Consider the following 20,217-nt stretch of genomic DNA (forward strand, 5'->3'; position numbering starts at 1 on the left):
AGTGTGAAAATCATCCTGCTGAAAACTTGACTTGTCCACCTCACACTTGAACATATGCATTGAAAGCTTCTGGGAAAAAAAAAAAAAACAAACAAAACACCCCAACCCCTCAAAACTAACAAAAACAAACCCACAGCCCCAGACTCCACAGTTTCCCCCGTTATAACCAAAAGACTTCAGGATAAGAAAGCAAAAATATAAGAAGTTCTGGCAGTCTGACAGAGTCAAATGTTCCTTTCACTAAACAGCATAATGAATAATTATGGCCCAAAGCAACAAAATACTTAATATACTTTAATTATTTTCTTGATTACAGTTATTTTCTTAAACCTAGATTAATAATGTCACGTCTGCTATTGTTGTTAAAGTTACTTCATTTTCTTTGAATTTACTGCGGTACTTCACTTTTCAGTGCAATTTGGATCATGAGAGATGTCTTCTATTTTAACAGAATCTGAATCATTATCAATTAACCAGTCAAGTCAGAAAATGTTGGCTCCTTTATTTCCTCCATCATTGTAATTTCCATCTTATAGGAAGGATTCAGGCAAAAACAAGAGCTATTTCTGTAATACAAGGTTATATACTATTACAAGAACAACCACCAGTTTACAGTTTTTAATGCCTATATCATTTTCAAAACTGCAAGTCTGCATATTCAGAAAGAAAAAGGAGATAGAGATGATAGAGAGATTAACTAAGTAACAATTAACAAAAAAAAAAAAGTTGTCACTGAAAAAAGTTGTCACTGTCCACAGGAACCATGTCTAGTCACGTTTTCAGTCAGTCAGTCAGCTAGCTGAAGGTCATGTCATTACTTAGTTTCTGTAGAAAAAACACAAGTACAAACATAGTATCAAAAAGCAACATACCTATTTTTATTTTAAAGTACATATTATAAAATATAATAATTACAACAGCATATAAATAAGACTTTCAATATCTTTAGAAGAATAATATTAAAGTTTTAGGCATTCTTCTCTAACTTTTAAAGAAGTGCCTTTTTCCCTGAGCAGCGTGTAAAAGCCAGCATTTTTTCTCCAGTATACTGTTGATGCAAAATGCAGCTATTTTTTTAATGTATATCACAACTATGATACAATTACTTTTTAAAAACATTCTTGCAGAGCAGTAAATCATTAAAATATATACATATTAATATCAGGACTTTAATAAAGGTTTAAGTAAAAAAAAAGAATGCAAATGAAATCAGACACAGGACTTATTCCGGATAAGAATAACCAAAGACAATAATAACCAAGTATTTTATGACAGAATAAATGGTTTTTTTCAACTTAGTCAGTAACTAAATAATTATTTAAAACACCCTATTTTTTTCATCAAGGGAAAAATGCAATGAATCCATCTGCTGTGGGTTGAAATCAATCGCAATGAGTATTGAAAGCCACAGAACTTAGCTCCAGGTAGCTGTGTGGCATTTCTAACACAATGCTAGTTAGAAACTCTGCTTTCTAAGGACTATTTGAAAGCTTTATGAAAGATATTTTGGGTGGGTTTGGGTTTTTTGTTTTGCCTGCTTGTGGGTCTCTTGTTTAGTAGTTTGAGGGGGTTTTCCAAGAGTGGGGGTGGTATTTAAATAGAACTACTAGACAGCAATGAAGAGATTAACTGGAATGCCACAATGCATCCTTCTAACAGGCAGCAAATTCTTTCCTTCCTCTCCTATTTTTGAATGACACAGTGTGTGCAACCAGCATCAGACACTGCAGTGAGCTCTTCACAAAATACTCAAAGTAACACAAAGCCCTGAGTGGAGAGCCCAAGCTAGTCAGCAGCAAGATTAAGACAGATCTGCTTGTAGCACCTGCCCCTAAGTAGACACTGTGGTTGTCTTCTGAATCCTACACTGACTTAAAGCAAGAGAGTTTGAAGTGATTATTTCAGCCATTAATACTTACTTAGCATAAAAGGGTATAACCTCACACTCCAAAAAAAACTTAAAGTGGTGAAGAGAACTCTACTGGTCTGTATTTACATCTCTGCTCTGCTACTTTTAACTACTTTTAACTACACACATAAACAATTACATTTTCATTGATTTGTAGGAGAAATTCATTAGGTGGATTAGTTCAGAATATTAATAGATGTGTATTCAAATTTGCCTGATAAACAAAGTTTGTTGCAACGTAACAGAAAGTTCTTATAGTCAGAAGCTGGCATTGCAAAAGCATTATGAGTAGCATACTGTTACCATAAAGCCTTTTTTAAGAAACGATTTTGTAAATTGTATTATTTGCAAAACTTCAAATGTGTTAAAAAAATAAATATTTTACTTAATTATGCCATTAGATGACATTTATTTTCATACAAAATTCTAGAATTCACAGGTCTTATAATGAATTCTCATCAGAAAACCTTGTATAGAAAAGACTAATTCAGAAATCCAGTCACCTCGTTAAGAGACGAAAGGCAAGCAGTACAACAGGACTTTAAAAAGGATTTTTAAATTAAAAGGCAATGATTTCCTTAAGTGAAAACTCATACAAGTTTTAGCTAGGAAGGTTATTTCCTGCAGCTAAAATTCAAAATGAAAAAAGTTCGTATTCTCACACCTTAAAAAAAAAACCCCAAAACTACTTCAGAGGAAGAGAGAATTGCATCTCTTTTCACACTCACAATTTAACACTTTAATTGAAAGGAAAATACAAGCTTCCAAATTACTGCAAAGCTTGTGAGTCATTCCAGTGCAAAGTCAGGCAGTGGGAAAATCACTTACATGGGCAACCCTTCTGAAAGGCAACCTTTCCTTTTAGGTACCACTTCATTTGAATTTGAGAAACCAACTAAAGGATAAATGAACAAGTAATTCTGTCTGTCTATCCTGAAAAGAGATACATGCCAAGACAACCTGCTAAGAAACTTGGAACCAGGAACCTGGTATATAGAAAAAGTGGGGATAAAAAATTTTCCTAATTTTGGATGCATGTTGTATTTACACTTCTCCAGTAAAAAGTACACAAGGCAGACCTGGTGTTATATTACCCTTCACATCATAGCTATTCCTGTAGGGACACAGAGGCTGGGCTTTTATTGCTGAAAGCAAAAGTCACATTAAAAACAAACAAAGTGTTGTACAAAGATAAGAGCACAGGTACAAGTTACTTAAAATTGCATTCACCAGAGCTGCTGATTAAAAAAAAAGTTTCAATTTAGTTTTAGCTATAATTCCATGCAGAAAAAGAATGCCCAGAAATCCAACTTATTAAAATAAAAGTTGTGTATAAAAACTAAGGCCACGTTTAGTATCTGCTGCTTATCAAAAGAGCAACATGGAGGTCCTTAGTAGAAAAGGAGAAAAAGAACACTTTAGGCCAAAGCTTTTTTTGGTCTTTGCAACTCTGGGGTCACAAAGAACATCTATACAAAGAAAAGTACAAAGAGTGAAGCTTAGAGGGAAAATACTGATGCAAAGAAAGTCATGTGGTATTTTCTGAATTAATTAAATCAGAACTTCATGTCCCCCTAGAAAGATAGTATGGTACTGGAAATATCTGGAAGCTATAGTAATATTTGAGAGTTATTTCGTAGAAAATAGGGCTTAGGCTTTTCTTCCCCAACTATATTCTCCTTTGGCAATAGTCCTAATGCTGAAAAAAATGAAGATACTTTAAAAATGTAATGAAACTCAATATAATTTGAAGCAAAGCAATGTTTTAAAAGAACAATTGAATTTTTGTCCCTGAAGTAAGATATAAAACATCTCTAGTTTAGCCAACTTTCACAGGCCGTAAGCATCAAATAATAAAGTTCTCAAACACGTATCTCAACTCCTCCACCACAGGCTCTGCTATATGCTCCTCCCCATCACATAGTTCAGCTACACCTGATTTCTGAGAACACAGATGACCCAAATATCCAAAACTTTTGTTTTCACCTGACAATCTTACCTGCTCCCCCCATACTTTTTTTATTTACCCCTTCACTCCTCTGCCCTTCATGGGCTCAACTTTTCATGTTTAAGTAGTGCCACTGAGGGCATGTGATAGTAATGAAAAAAAGACACACACAAGTTTATCTGTTTCATTGTTTATTTTTTTGTACTCTTTTCAATGTCAGCTGATTCTGCCAAGTACAAAAGTGATATTTCTATGAACGTCCAGATTGATTTTTATCAACTGGTTCATTTTCTTTTCAAGAACTGCAAAAATTGATTTTTATAAAAGAAAGTGCACATGTGTACATAAAAGCATACACACACCCATATATATATATATATGGGTGTGTGTACACACACACACACATATATATATATATATGGGTGTGTGTACACACACACATATATCAAAAATTCTATTTCCATTTTCTAGCTAAGAATAGATTTAGAGTTCATCACTATATGTTTGTATCTAACTTCAAAACCTTTGCCTGTCCCTGTTTCAGGTAGCTGGACTTCAGGGTAAGCAAGAGCTCATGCTGGGGGTGGTACTCACCTGCTCAGTAAGTTCTCTGGCGCTTGCTGGGCTCCTCTGGGGGTGAGTCTGCCAGCCTCACTTTCAGCCTCACACCATTCACAATCTTGCCATGTAATGCAGTTATGGCCTCGCTGGCACTGGCTCTGTCTGCAAATTTTGCATAGCCCACATTTTTTCCAGCCACAAGATAAACACTGATCAATTGTCCAAAACGACTGGGAGGAGAGGAAAAAAAGGTAATTTTCAGATTTTCCTGCAACACTGCCAATATATGAAGCACATATGATTTTTGTTAACTGCAAAACCAGTATTTTTATATCTATGATCCCAATTTGCATATTCCCTTCTGTTTATTATGGGCAGAAGTACAAATGAACACCAAGAATTCACAGATGTTTTTAAGAAATGTTACAACAGAACCACAAATATCAGTGATTTCTCTCTTATTTAGAAGAATACATGAAGCTGATCAATAGTACACTCCCCAAACACTAAATGGCACTCAAAACACCCCACAAAAACAAAACAAGAAAAAGCCCCAAACCAACCAAAAGTAAGACATACACACCCAAGCCATCAGGTAATTTAGAAGCTAAATCTACACCTCACTTAAATGAACTTGCTCAGTTGTGATTTATCTTTGAAAAGGTCTTATTGAAATGACTCAGAAAACAAGCACTACAGCTTCAGGGAAAAGCAGAGATTTCCAGGTACTCAGGAGATTCCTAGACAGACCCTTAAATATTTTTTTAAATAGTCTGCTTGCTTCTTAGTGAAGTTATACTGAAGTGTCAAGACTTGAGTCCACAGCCTTTTCCTCCTCCAGCATCTGATTAAGAAATCCACTATATCAAATAGGTACAATTTTGAATTTCACACAAAATGTTTTCCTCTCCTGGTGCTTCTAAAATATTTTGGCTTTCCAAAGATTTATTGCAAGTTCAAGCTATTAGAAAAGGGAAATGTCTATTTTTTCAAGCGTATGCTGCAAATTAATAATATAAATGGAGAGAAATATAATATAACTGGAGAACTGCTAATTACAGATTTTTTTTAAAGATGGCAAAAATTGTCTCAAGTCTTTGCTCTACACAGGGAGATAGAAAGAACAGTTGAAATAGTGTTAAGTAGGATGCAAACCATTATAATGTATCAGAATAAAAAAAACCCCTACACTTGTTTCCCCTAGGTTACTGTGGAAATCAAAATAGTTAAATGCCTCACAGAAGTATGTAATGGAAAATGCAAAATGAATTAGGAAATAGTAATTGGAAGGACTACATTTTTTTGGTTAAAAATCTGCATTAGAAGACTAGACATTTTACTTTAGATTAAGTTAATTGATAATAAAGCTGCTATACTGATGATACTGCATCTATGCTTCAACATGAATTCCATTACATACTTCTTTCAAAAAGTAACTGTTACCTACTGTTCACTTATGTCTTACTGGTCACTGTGCACAACCTTTTCTGGAAAGAGTTTTCAGGCCCTCTTTTTTAATTTCAATATTTACTTTCAATATTTCATAGGTTGTTTCCTTTTTGTTAGGGAACACTTATTTGTAAACAGTCTTACCAGAACACATCCTCCAGTACATTTACAGGTAAAGGATGGGGATGAAAGAGTATGAAAAGCCTTTCTTTCACAGCAGTGTCAGATGGAACTTTTTTTTTGGGTGGTGGAAGTATGGCATCTGTTTGGGGCTGCAGCAACTGTGGGCCAGAAGTTCCTCCAAATGTTTGCTGAAACAAGGGAAAAAAATGCAAGTATAAGTTAAGTAGTGGAGGGGTGGGGGGGAGGGGCAGAGAAAGTATTTTACCTTTCTTACCATTTTTGTTCCATCACAAATAAACTTTTGTTCCATAAATAGGCCCTGTGAGTTCTAATCTTCATTACTTTATTTACTTATTTCATTAAGTTGGACAGTAAATTCAAGTAAGATCAGACACCTTTTCAGGGAATAAAAATGCACCAACCAGCCAGAGGTACGTCTTAAAAATGCAGCACAACAGTTTGCAGAAGCAAGTGAGCAGTGCTCTTTATTGGCATATGTGAAGTTTCTTACAACAATTCAGAAGAATATCAACACCATCCATGATTTGAACTTACAGGAGGCGACCTGTACTGCTGAACCATCGCGCTGCTACTGCGCAACGCTGACGACACCTGGGCTGTCACCAGCTGTGTTGCCATTTTCCTGATAAGGCTGCAAGCAGAAGTGATAATAGACTACTTTAAAGAAAGAGCTAAGTTACTCTGATGTGTATTAAAGCTTACTTTTTCTTACCAAATTTAAGATTACTGTATCTCTAGAAATCTGTAATGTCATGTAGATAACGAAAATCAAGACAGGCTTTTATGACAGCCTATGGAGTGATCTGAATACCTGCATGCTAGCTGCAGCTCACTGAAAACATTCATTACCACTTACAGATACACAAAACGACTCTTTGGGTTTTCAGATCAGCCATGCACTTCTGTGCATGTGAAGTGAATCTCTCCACTGTCCCTCTTAATTGTCTTCACCTCCCAGAACGGGTTTTACATGAACTAAACTCCTTTAGGATGAAACTAAGGCAAAACACTCGCTGCAGGAGAGTACCTAAGGTGCTCCAACTGCTACTGCACATTCAAAACACAGGAAGAAGTCAGAGATGGTCAAACCCTGAGAATGCTCCATACCGTGCTAATATCAGGTACTCAGCACCCGAAAGTTTTATTCAACATATGCACTTTACAAAACTACTACTTGTGCTACTGCAAACACAACCAAGAGATGAAGTACATAAACCTGGTTCTAATTATAAACCTCATCAAAAATACATTCCAGCCTTGTTACACGTTACAGATATATTGAGATTCTTGCCAAATCCAAGATTTTTCCATAGTATCTTAAGAAAATGTATTTTAATCTTCTCTTTATCAAAGGATTCCAAGATTCAAAAGGCTTGTTATTCTAAACCATTCAAAAAGAAAACCCCAAATCAAACAGTTTCAGAAAATACTATCAGCAAGTATGGCACAAGCTCACACTGATACTGACATTACATCCTACGTTAAAAATGTGTTTATTATATATTTTACTCTCCAGGACACAACTTACAACTTTGTAAGTTGTACTTACTCTGAGCTATCATTCCCATCTTCTAGAAAAATTACAGTCAGTCGATTTCCAGGAGGATACTCAAACCCATGTAGTTTGTACTTGGCATATATAGCAGAGGCAGCAGTGCTGTACTGAATCACAGCATACCCTGCAAGCACAGTGCACAGTGTCAGCAGGAAATGGGGAAATCTTCAGAACAAGCTACACTCATATAAGCAATATATTTAAACTGCACATAAGTCGTGGATGACACAAAATTCTTAAGTCTTTTTAGCAAAAATCATTATAACTTCATCACTTTCACTTGTGAAGGAAGCTTCAGTGAGATTTACTAGTGACAGATGAGCTGTATTCATGCTGGCTCAAAAAACTGGCAGTGAAACCATACAAGTGAAAACGTCTTCCTCACTACTCCAGAACTAGTAACAAAACAATACATAGTTTTATTTAAAAACACAATTATCCCATCAACAGAGAATTCAAGAACTGTAAAGTTAAAATGTAACTTTCTGAATTATTTACATTTCAAGTTTCTTTGAGAAAACACCACTTCCATATTTGTCCCAGCAGCAGTAAAACAAGATTGAAACCAAACAATCTCAATAGAAAACATGATCCATTTTGAAATTTAATCCCATTTACCCATGTCAACTTCTACACACACAAATTTCAGAATGAAAAATTCAAAAGATATGTTTAGAGAACATTTTACTTTAATGTCTATTAGTCTCTGAAACAACTTCTTCATTTATTCTGCCTCAAACTATTAATTTGACCAAAAGCCACTCATGACTTTGATTCCATCCTTCCTGAGTTTTTATTATCTGAAAGCAAAGGTATAAGCCTTTATGGGCTATGTGTAAACAGGGGTTCAAACAAATCTGAATTTTTTGGGTGCATGCAGTGACAGAAGCAACCACTGCTTGGCTCCCAACAAGTGAACTGTATTTTGCAGCACAAATTAATTGAAGTACAAGTACAAGGGATCCCCTTCAGAGAAAAAAGACAAAAACCTTTTGTACTTTTACTTACCACTATTGGTATGAGGGTCTCGCTGAACATCACAATATTCTAGACCTGGAACTAGATCGAAGAGGGCGAACAGCTGCTCTTGAATAAAGGGGAGCCGAGACACCACCGACAGGCGTTTGGAGACTGGCTCTTGAATTCGGGTCTCAGCTTTTTCAAAGCTACAAAATTCTGGCTGCATACCTCAAGAATCAACAAAATAATTTGAGTCATCATACTTGCACGCCTACATTTCATGCATATGTTGCATTCAACTTTTAAAAGTAATCCAAGTTAATTATATACTAAAGGTCACATGCTGATTTCACCAATGCAGGTCACAAAATAATTGGCCAACCAGAGCAAAGCAAGCCATAAAAGTAGAGAGATTAAGTGTCTGGCTAGTTTCTAACTTCAATTTTCAATCTACTATTTAAGTGTTGACTTAAGCCTCCATCAGCTTCCCTTCCTCCAAACCACATCATTACTTAGTGACCATACTGGAGACTACAAATCACTTTAGTGTAAAAAACTGTGACTTACAAAATGGAAGCGTATTTCCTCTTAGTTCTGGCCTCATGCTATTACTGTAATAATCGTGTTCAAAAGACTCAGATGACTTATTTTTGGGTTCAGCCAAAATGGCCCTGTAGCCTGAAAGAGACAAGCACACACATAACACCTCAGCACATCTCAGTTATCTGGCCAGGCCCACATTCTCCAAGTTCCATATTTAGAAACATTATTCAGAAAACCCAGTAAGTGCTGGCTTTAGAGAAATAACTACATTTTAGCTCTTGAAGTCTGCCCAAATTATTTTGCAAAAGCTAACAGCTTTCAAATGGAACTACTACTACTCACAAGTTAAACATGACAGAGGCCAATTGCCATGGGAGTGATAAGCAGTGGCACAGGTTGCCCAGAAAGGCTATGGAGTGTCCATGCATGGGGATATTCAAAAGTCACTTGGACGTGGTCCTGGGCCTCCAGCACCCAGGTGACCCTGCTTGAGCCAAGAGGTTGAGCAAGATAACCTCCAGAGGTCCCTTCCAACTTCAACCATTCTGTGATACTTAGCAGGACTCTGAGATGCTCCAAAAGCCATCACCTAAACTTCTGTGCTGAAACAGTAGTTTATGGATGTTTTACACTGATCTAGGTTTTGCTCTTATGAAAGAAAGAAGCATTACACTCAAGCTATCTGACTAATTTCATTTTAACCTCACAGCAACAAGGAAATAAAATTTGACTGCTAAGAAATCTCAGGGTCATATTCCTGTACACAAATATAATTTTTATAGAACCACTTACAATAGATACAATGCAGAACCACCACACACATTACTGAAGAAAAAAGAACCAAACAAAGTCATAAAAAAATAGAATAACAAACAATCACAACTCAAGTTGTTTTATATTTGTGATTAAGCAACATTGAACAGAAGGCTGGACTGGAAGAATGCTGTTAGGCTTTTGGGGAAACCTTTCTTCTGGATGAGCAAGCCCAATTCCCTCTGCCTCTCCTCTAAAGTCTTGTGCTTCCAGTTCCCGAAATCTTTCCTGACACAAACTGATGAACTTCTGGTACTAGAGCATAAATGACAAATTATAGAATCACAGAATGGTTTGGGTTGGAAGGAAGCTTACAGATCACCGACTTCCTACCCCCTGCCTTGGGAAGGGATACCTTCCACTACACCAGATTGCTCAGAGCCCTATCAAACTGTCCTGGAACTCTTCCAGGGATGGGACATCCACGACTTCTGTGGGCAACCTGTTCCAATGCCTCACCAAGTGGCTTGTAATAAATAAGGTACACAAAATCTTTCACTCTGTAACAGATAAATCATGACGCTAAACAAAAACCCTCCCCCAGTTTCATGAATTTCTTCTTAAATAAATGTAATCACAACAGAATCCTTATTATCATGAAATATATTTTCTATAATAATAAATTTTGTATCAAATACATTTGATTAAAATTGCCTGTTCACAAGGACAAATTAAAATATTTTCCTGTGTATGAAGCCTACACTACAGACCAATAAAAATGCATAAAAGAAAACTCTGTGTTCATTTCCAAACTCTTCTCACAGATCCTACTTGCAGTATGGTCCTGAAAAAACATAATTAGGTGATTGTTCCCACTGAATGTTAACAGTGCTATTATTTATTTGCAATAGAACTTTATCTCAACATGTTTCTGCATCATCAATAATTTACCTGCAAACAAAACTAAAAATTAAAGGTATATTATGATGATACACATTTATTGCAAAAAAAAACCCTTAAAGAATTCACTCAGATTCTTACTTCGATCACACTCTTCAATTGCTTGGGCAGCTTGTGATGGTTTCAGGTACCTGACATAGCCCAAACCTTTACTTTCTCCAGTAGTCTTATTCTTGATAATGCTGCAATATTCAATGTCTCCATACATCTAGAACAATTAAAAAACATGTTAATTTCCAGTATTTGAAAACCATGAGAAGTTCCATGTGCTAAGCCCTTCTAATAAATTTACAAAAAGGCATTTTAAAACAACAACAAACAGCGAATCAGAACCTTAAACTTCTCTCGCAGATCCTCCTCCGTGTAGGTTTTTGGTATCATAACAAAGATTCTTGTAAGCTCCTCATCTTCAAGATCTCGGTGGCTTCCAGAAGCTCTCGACTGTGCAATAAATACCTAACGAAATAATTACATAGATATTAATTAGTGGCAGAAGAATCTAAGACATGTTTCAACAAGCAAGTGAAATAATTTATCTTTGCATTTATTGTTCACATAAGCTGGCCTTCTTAGCATGGAGAGAAAAGAACACCTGTGACCATCAGTGATAAAAGACCTATAAATACAATAAATCCTGAACCATTTTCCAAACAGGACAGGGGCCAGAGAAGTTCCTTACCGGGGATAATGAGTGGTGAAAAACACCACTGCTGATTCAGCAGCACTGTCAACATCACCAGTGACACGTGAGGTAGCAAAGAATGCATTACTGTAACAGGGTAAGTACAGCCGTAGTAGAAGCAAGCAAGCGAGCTCACAAGAAAGATTAGCAGCTTAATGGCAAGTTCTTCAGGAAAGATTTCACTGACTCAATTGTATTGTCAAGTGAAACATATGGCATCTTCTTTCACTCTTCAAACTCATTCATATTTTTTTATTACTTGGTGAATAGGAAAACAAATCAGGAAGCTTAAAGCTGACAAAACCGTTCCATAAATTTAAAAAAAAAAAAAAGTTTTGAAAAAGGGTTCACACGCTACAAAACCATATAAAACATCCTAGAAGAGACAGTTCTATTTATTCGCAACTCTCTTGCTTACAACACTTAAAATATGCAAAAGAATCTTTGTCACGAACACCCCCTCACTTCCGGGTGCGGCATTTCCCGCAGGCCTGCTGCAGCTCAGGCCCCCGGTGGGATCCACTGCCCGCCACGAGAGCCGGGCCTGCCCCGGCAGCGCGGCCGCGCAAGGCCGGTGCTCCGGCCGCTCCCTTAGGCCAGGCCTATCCGGGCAGCGCGGCCGCGCAAGGCCGGTGCTCCGGCCGCTCTCTCAGGCCGGGCCTGTCCCGGCCGCGGCTCTCGCTGCCCCCGCTCGGCCCGGCCCGGCCCGGCCCGGCCCGCCCCCGGCCGCACCTTGATGGGCTTGCCGTCGGGGAGCAGGCTGCGGCCGTGCATCTCCTCCATGGCCCGGCAGGCCTGCGAGCTGCGGGCGAACTTGATGAAGGCGATGCCGCGGGACTCGTTGGTACGCCGGTCCCGCAGCAGCCAGATGTTCTGGATGTCCCCGAAGGGCGAGAAGCGCTCCCGGATCAGCGCCTCCGTGGTGTCCTTGCCCAGCACCACGAAGACGCGGCTGTTGGGCGGCTCGTCCAGGCACTCGGCCGACAGGCGGATGCCGCTGCTCTCCTCCATGGCTAGGCCGCCTTTGCCACCGCAGGCTCGGGGTACAGCAGAAAGCCCAGCACCGCCTTTTCCGCCGCGGATCCAGCGCCCGCCCCTTCCCTTCCTTCCCTTCTCTTCCTTCCCCTCCGCCGCCCGCCCCGCCCCGGCCCGCCCCGCGCGGCTCCGCCGTGCCTGCGAGCGTGGGGCTGGGGCGGCGCGCGTTCTTCCTGTTATTTTTCACGAGCAAATTAAATATGCAGAAATCCCCCCCCTCCCTTTCGCATAAGCAGATGCAGTTGTCAAGCAGAAGGACGTGATAACATTTGGTACTTTTTGCATAGATCTAAACGGGTTGTGTTGAAAAAAGTAACATGATCTCTATTTAGAAATATTATCAGTGCCACAGTGTTGGAAAACACGGAAGGCACAAGACAGAACCAAATCTTTGGGGTTTATTTGGCTGTAGACCAGGATAAACTGCAGGATTTTCTTGCTCCAAGCAAAAACAAAGGCAAAACTAGGAGGTGACATAAGTAAAGTGCAGCGTTGAAGGAGACATACATTTTAAAAAAAAAAAAAAGGTTTTCTTTAGAGGTATGATAGCCTTACAAGGATTTACTATCACAACTGTCGACATTGCAGTACTGCAGATGAATTTGAGCAACAGTTCCACAGAACAAAAATCCACATTCCCTGTATTAAAGTATTGGTACCATTTCCAATACTCAGTACACCAGGTCAGAAGGTTTATAGCTTTCCTAGAACACCGTAGTGCCAATGGGCAGGTTTTAATTTCTGATTCTGGAGAGCTTTTAGATTTTGTTTGCTGGTCACTACCCTCTACTGGCTTCGCGGTGTGCTGCAGTTGTTTTTCTTGACTAAATACCGTCCCCTACTAGTACACTATGACTTTTGGTTTTTCTTGTGCTTTTCACAGAGAAAGTCTTGAAAAACAGTGGAACATCTAAAAGGGAAATTGTTCTGTGTGAGTTTTATTGGTTTTGTTTATATTACTTGAGTATAAATTACATTAATTGAATCAAACTATTAATTACAAATATAGTCCTGTGTCCCATGGTTTGGGGTTTTCTCTGGTTATTAAAGCCCTTTAGAATTGTGTGGCTTTCTTTTTTCTGTTATTTCTGGGAAATGCTTTATGACATTCACTTTATACTGGAATTTTCTTCAATATATCACCAGCATATAGTAACTATTTTTTCCCAGTAAAATTGTAGCAAACAAATCATACAGATGTTAGTACAAGCTTTTAAAAGAAATAAAACAAAGTGATATCTAAATTCACTTTAAACAGTAGGAAGAGTCATCTCTGGAGGACGGAAACGTGAACATGTCATTATAGATATTGCAGTAGTCTTCAGTACAAGAGCAGGCTTCTGCTGAAAGAGACAGGTTTTAGCAGGTTTGGAAGGAAACAATAATGGTATTTCAACTTCTGTCAAGAGATTCCAGGAACTGCCTATTGGCAACCCTTTTCCTAATGCCCTTCAATGGAACATAACCTTGAGGAATTCAATGTCAATCTCATGCTCATTTTAAAAAAACTGTATGAAATTAAATTTGCATCTTCTGGATATTGGAATTACAAAGATATTCACATAGTTTAGAAGTAGTAAGTAGCTGTATATTAAATGATGCAAAAAGGATTTCAGACTGTTTAGAGTAAGAAAGTGTCTCCCCAAATGACAAAATTTTCTCAAGTGGTTTTTCCAATTGCACTTTGAGGAGTGCTATTCCACCACCTTTCTGATCAGGGAAACATACTGCATCTGAGAAATGCACTGACATTTCTCCTTGTGATTATTTTAGGGCATCCTAGGGCATTTCTGTATGTTGTACGCAGGGAAACCAAGTGCAACTGGCTAAAGCCTGCACTGCTATCTGAGTTGGCATTGTGCATCCTTGCGGACAAAATGTGCATCATACCTCAGATGCATCAGATGTAAGATGCTTGTACCTCACTGCAGCGTGCCTATAAAATTACAATGGCGGCACAATCCCATGGCATTGACAAAATCCATTTTCCTATTTTTTGCCCTCCCATAAAAGGCTGAAACTAATCTGTCTCGGGCCAGCATATGAGACTGCAGCCCAGTGCACACTGTGCTTGTTTAACTCGCCCTGCAGACAGAACAGAGACCCCAGTTTTCTCCTAACATCCATCACTGCACACCAGGCCAGGCTTCTGAACCTGGTTTTACCCTGACAGCATGTCCAAAGCCTGTGCAAGTTACAGAACAGTCAAACTACTGTGATCATCTTTGTCACATTTCACCTTTACACGAATTTCAAGTTCCACAGTTCTTTACAATCAAACTGCTACAGTAAATTTTTCACTATGTATTTCATGCAATGGAGTCAAGTACAGTTTCACTTTATTCAGTCTTGACTGCTATTTGAGAGATTGTCAATATGCAGATTTCTGATGCAATCAAATCCTATGCCCAAAATCCCAGCAAAATAAAGACGCCTCAAGACTTTGAAGGACCTAGTTTATACCCAGGCTTGCAGAAACACTAAGTTGCTTTAAGTGTTTACATACAGAACTGCTACACAGTAGCCATTTTGTAGTAAACACTGGTGTGCGTGCTAAAACCACACCTTACCACACCGAGATGGTAAAAATTATTTGTATACAATTATCTCGCACCCAAGGTCCTCCCTTGAGAGCTGGGGGTACGCGCCAGGCTGGCCTCCAGCAGCTCATGGGATTTCTTTGTGCAAGTGGAGTGTTTGTGCCAGCGCTGCAAAACCGCAGACGCAGCTCGGGCTCGGGGCAGCCCCGGGGGTCTCGGGGACTCCGGGAGCGCGGCCGCCACCGGCGCTGTGACAGCGGCGGCTCAGCCCGAGGGCTGCGCCCGCCCCGCCTGTGAAACCCCTTTGCGTCACAGCTCCGAGCGCGCTCGGAAGCGCTCGCAGAGCCTTGCCCCGCCGAGATGCGCTGCCTTGTCATACCCGAGCTACCTGCATGGGAAGAGCTCGGCTTCATTAGAGGTGCGAGCAGCTCGGAGACGAACCCCTAGAGCGTGTCCTCCGACCTCCCCGCTTTCCGTCCCCTCGCCCAGCAGCCCACTCGCCGCGGGTTCTGCAGCCGGGCGCGCTCCGCAAGTCGGGCGGGGCACGGTGCGGCGGCCGGCAGCGACCCTTCCCCGCCGCCGCGCACCGCACAGGGCCAGGCTGGCTCCCGGCCCCCTCCTGCGCTCCCCGAGCGCCGGGGACTCCTGCCGGGGCTCCTGCTGGGGCGTCCTGCCAGGGGCTCCTGCCGGGGGCTGATGCCCGGGTCTGCTGCCGGGGCTGCGCCCCCCGCCCCGGCTGCCCGCGCGCCTGCGCGCCGCCCCCGCTGCCCTATTGCCGGTGTGTGCCGGCGGCGGCGGGGTTTCTCAACGGAGAGCCCGTCCTCCTGCGGCAGCATCCCTGCGCGGCAGGGAGAGCCGGAGAGGTGTATGAAACCCCGCCGAGATAGGGGGCCGAGAACGGCGCCCTGCCACCAGAGCAGCCCGGGACCTGCGGCGGCGAGGGAACTGCTGCTCAGCCTGCAACGGCGCGGGCACCGAGGCTGGAAGCCGAAATCCTTTGTCTGTGGCTTCGTAAGCTGCACAAGCCGAAGCATCTGCACGTAGCCCGTGAGGGTCACCCCTGCTGCCGCGGGAGACGTGGCCGTCCTCCGGGACGCACATGCAGCCTTTCCTCCCCTCCTGACACCCGTGCACAGCCTGCGCTATCGACACGTGTCCCAAAAGTGCTCCCTTTCCTTGCAGGCACTACCCGCCCCCAGCGCCGTAAGGGGTTGCTGCAAGGACAGGGTCCCCGGCAGGTCGGAATCTCGTTTAGTTGAAGATTTGCCCGTGTGCTTTCCCAGCCACCCGAACTCCCATTCATGAATTTCTGAAGCCGCCTTCATTCAGTCTTTGGTGAGCGCATGAAAAACATTTTCACGTGTTAAGATCCATGACTTGTTTTTTCAATCGCTTATGCGTAGGCATTGATTTAGCAATGAAAAGTGCTCCACGTGCGCATAAAAATAACCCTTGTCCGTCTGCCGGCGGTGGGTACGGTCGGTTTCCGTCGGGCCGCCAGTGATGCCCGAGTGGGCACCCAGGAGCGCCTGGGCGCGCCCGCTCCGGCCGAGCTGCCCCGGGGAACAGCGGCAGAGAGCCCTGGGCGGCTCCGGGCGGGCAGAGCCACTGTGCCCCTCTCCCCGCGGGAGCCGGGCACAGTCGGGGCTCCGCACGGATGAGGCTATCCGCAAATCAACTCAGTGATTCCAGAAACGGAATTCACTAAGGATTCTTGGAAGGGCTCCGTTTTTCTGCTTGTCTCCTGAAGTACTGAAGCAGATCAGTACTTCAATAAATAAGAGCTTCAATAAATGAGAGCTCTTTAACGGGAGCGCTCCCATTACCTCACGCCGCCTCTCCCGCGGACCGCGGGCGGCAGCCGCGGCGGGGTTCGTCCCCTCCCGGAACGAGCATCACAGACAAAAGGCCCCTCCCTTTCACCCCGATGCTGTTGAATGAAACTCCCTAGCCCACCTCCCCGCTGCCGGGGGTCCTCCCGCGGGGGACGCTGCGCGCCCCGCCCGCCCTGCCGAGGCGGCTGCTGCCAGGCGGGCGGCAGTGCCCCCCCCACCCGCAGCGGGGTTTGCCAGCGCTCCCGCCAGCCCTCCCTCCTCCCCGCCTGCCCCCCCGCTCGGCTCACGCGTCCTCCCCTCCCTCCTTCTCAGTGGTCTGCCGGCTGGCTTACGCAGGAGCCGCCGCCAGCACTGACAGCACTTGGCAGAAGGGGTTTGCCCGAGCGCTCCCGGAGCATCTCTAGAGGCACGGCGGCACCGCCTGCCCGACTCACCAGGGGAGCGGCCCAGAACCGGGAACCGAGGCCAGAGCTGGAGAAAGGCTGAAAATCGGGAAGCACAAAAAATACCTAGAAAAATACGAATACTACTAATTACTACTACTAATAAAGAGCGGTGGACAGGAAAAGGAGGTCGCAGGGGAAAGCAGAAGAAGAAGGCGCGCTGCTGAGGAGGGGCCCGGGCAAGGGGCAGAAGCGGCCCCTGGCCGGCGTTGCCGGCGTCCCCCGTGCCCCGGGGCTGCCGTCGGGGCGGCAGCAGCAGCACGTGGCGGCGGCGGGGCATGGCCAGCGCGGGAGCTCCCGCGGCCTGAGCCGCCCCCGCCGCCGGCACCATGGCAGCCGCCGGCGATGCCGGCCTCGACGTGGCGGCGGTGGAAAGTTTCCTAGAGAGGCACCCGGAGCTGGTGGAGAAGTGGCTGCAGAGGAAGAACTCGTTCCCTAAAGCGCCTGCCGTCCCCGCCGCCCCCGCTGCCGGCCCGTCGGAGGAACGGCGGAGCAGCGACGGCCCCGGCGGCAGCTGGGGGAGCGCGGGCGGCCCCGGCGGCCCCGGCCCCGGCTCCGGTCCCGGGGGGCTGCAGCGCCGAGCGTCCCAGAAGGAGCTGCGGAAGAGCTTCGCCCGCTCCAAGGCTATCCACGTCAACCTCACCTACGACGAGCATGTGCACGCCCGGGCACAGGAGCCGCTGAGCAGCGTGCGGCGGCGGGCGCTGCTGCGGAAGGCCAGCTCCTTGCCCCCCACCACCGCCCACATCCTCAGCGCCCTGCTGGAGTCCCGCGTCAGCCTTCCCCAGTACCCCCCCACCGCCCTGGACTACAAGCGCTACCTCAAGGAGCACAACGAGCGCCAGTTCTTCCTGGAACTGGTCAAGGACATCTCCAATGACCTGGACCTCACCAGCCTCAGCTACAAGATCCTCATCTTCGTCTGCCTCATGGTGGACGCGGACCGGGGATCCCTCTTCCTCGTGGAGGGGACCTCCGCCGGCAAGAAGACCCTGGTGTCCAAATTCTTCGACGTGCACGCCGGCACCCCGCTGCTGCCCTGCGGCTCCACCGAGGACAGCAACGAGGTGCAGGTGCCCTGGGGCAAGGGCATCATCGGCTACGTGGCTGAGCACGGAGAGACCGTCAACATTCCCGACGCCTATCAGGTAGGAGCCGGGCAGGCTCCCCCGGCCCGCGGCGGCGGAGGCGCGGACCGAGCAGCCCCCGATGGCCGGGCCCTGCCTCCCCCCGGGCGTCCCTCCCGCCGCAGCCTCGCCCGGGGCGGCCCCGCCGGGAATGCCGCGGAGTGCGCGGGGCGAGTGCCGGGGGACGCGGGGGGAAGCGGGAGGGGAAGCCCCGCCTGGGTGGCCGCTGGGGCTGAAGGGACCCTAAAATCGGCACGGCAGTGGTTTGGATTTCGCAGGAGCGATAGGTGCTTCACGTGTTTCTAAAGCATGCTTTAGAACCGGCTGAAGAAAAGTTTTTTTAAAATGCTGGTGACAGTCCCAATGATGGTGTTCTTAAATTTCTGTCTCAATGTTCCCTGGCTCTCCGCTGCTGAATAAATCATACTGCTTTTAAAAGAGCATATATTTTCACCTTTGTATATGCTCCCTCAGCCCACATGGTATGTGTTTTCAAACCTATTCCTAGTAGTGACATAGTCAGTGTCCTGTTATTCTCCAACAAAGACTTTCCCCACCTTTTACGTCTTTAGAGGCTTCAGTGTGAATTATGAAAATGTAGTTCTGGCTTCAAGGCAGATATTGACCCCTGGCTTCAGCAGGGACAGACGAGCCTTTGCTCGAATGTGTCAATGCAGAGCAGAGCCTTCCGTTTCCTGCCTTGAAATTTACCTCTCTTTCGGGGCGGTGTCTGTTTCTAGTGTTTATTTGTGTGAGACACTATCAGCAATTGGAGGTTCTTGAGAAAATGAAGAATCACAAAGTGACACGTTTCCTCAGTTAGGATCTTGGAAAGCTTGAGAAAGGTGGGAGATATTTGTCTTGAAGAATTTTAGTAGTAGTCATTGCCCAGTGTCTTATTTTACTCTACAATCAACATTTAAAAACTGATGATTCTTTATAGCAGACTACAAGGAAGAAACTTGAAAAATAAGATTTGGTTGTTTTTCGTTTTTAAATACAGAAGAAGAACCAGGGTATATGTATCTGGGGATGAATATTTATTTATTTATTTGTCAAGCAGTATTTGAAAAATACTAGGCACCTCACAGATCCAGACTAATGGAGGTTCCCAACCCACATATTTCAAAGGGAATGGTAAAAATGCTCAGACTAAAAGGAGTATTGGATCACCTTTGAAAAAAATTCAACTGGCTTTCTTCCTCTATTTTTTTCCCCTTTCTGCATTATACACTTTTTCTTGCAATCTGATTTTGTTACTTTCACTTGTAGAACTGTGCAATTCCCAGAATATCTGCTGTTGTAGATGAAGCAGTAGGTTCTCAATAGTCCCAATTTGCTAAGCTTATAAAGGATATCTGAGTTTGGCTAGGAAGTAACTTGATCCCTCCTTCTAACTCTGGATGGCTGGAGCCCAGCCATCCTTTTTTCAGAGGTGAGAATGCCACTGAAATGGCATCGTTTTCTAGTCCTAGAGAGGTATATTGTTTTTATGTTTAATTTTTTCTTCAGTGTTTGTTCACTTTGTGTTCACTTCCCTATGAAAATGTCCAGCTTCTTTGAGCAGTTCCTTTTCTGTTTCATCCACAGAGAAAAGTGAAAGGCAATCCATCCAGTTGCTATTCCCAGTGCTATTTATGTTATACTTTTGTCTGGCTCTTATTCAAAATCAATTTAAATATTATTTTAAAATTATTTAAATAAATAATACAACTCATTGTATCCTTAAGCCCTAAGTACATTACTCGCAGTAGATGGGCAAGTTCTAATCCA

At 43.6% G+C, this 20,217-nt stretch overlaps 2 protein-coding genes across 2 annotated transcripts in view; one reads left to right on the top strand and one right to left on the bottom strand.

The window, feature by feature from the left end:
• Positions 1-281: 281 nt before the first annotated feature.
• On the bottom strand, positions 282-12,566 carry RBM45 (RNA binding motif protein 45). The gene is made up of 10 exons (XM_014890057.2): positions 12,197-12,566; positions 11,116-11,238; positions 10,864-10,990; positions 9,094-9,204; positions 8,575-8,754; positions 7,561-7,690; positions 6,546-6,642; positions 6,012-6,178; positions 4,452-4,648; positions 282-825 (listed from the first exon to the last, which is right to left on the bottom strand). Exons 1-9 carry the CDS (start codon positions 12,473-12,475, stop codon positions 4,456-4,458), a joined length of 1,407 nt encoding a protein of 468 aa, XP_014745543.1. The 5' UTR covers positions 12,476-12,566; the 3' UTR covers positions 282-825; positions 4,452-4,455.
• Positions 12,567-17,646: 5,080 nt separating this feature from the next.
• The window catches only part of PDE11A (phosphodiesterase 11A), a 106,356-nt gene continuing 103,785 nt past the window's right edge, over positions 17,647-20,217 (top strand). Inside the window, exon 1 of the mRNA XM_088167967.1 lies at positions 17,647-18,465. Coding sequence (XP_088024093.1) covers positions 17,647-18,465 — 819 coding nt within the window. The remainder of the gene's footprint in view (positions 18,466-20,217) is intronic.

The sequence above is a fragment of the Sturnus vulgaris genome, chromosome 7 (assembly GCF_052056855.1).
Source record: "Sturnus vulgaris isolate bStuVul1 chromosome 7, bStuVul1.hap1, whole genome shotgun sequence".
In the NCBI taxonomy this organism is placed as follows: Eukaryota; Metazoa; Chordata; class Aves; order Passeriformes; family Sturnidae; genus Sturnus; species Sturnus vulgaris.

What these genes read in the sequence shown, in the direction of transcription:
- RBM45 (XM_014890057.2), bottom strand. Translation starts at nt 12,475, where the DNA reads ATGGAGGAGAGCAGCGGCATCCGCCTGTCGGCCGAGTGCCTGGACGAG. An exon ending in CCGACGGCAAGCCCATCAAG is followed by an intron (nt 11,239 to 12,196) that starts GTGCGGCCGGGG and finishes TTATTTCGTTAG; the next exon opens with GTATTTATTGCACAGTCGAG. An exon ending in AGACCCTCATACCAATAGTG is followed by an intron (nt 7,691 to 8,574) that starts GTAAGTAAAAGT and finishes CTGTGCTTGCAG; the next exon opens with GGTATGCTGTGATTCAGTAC.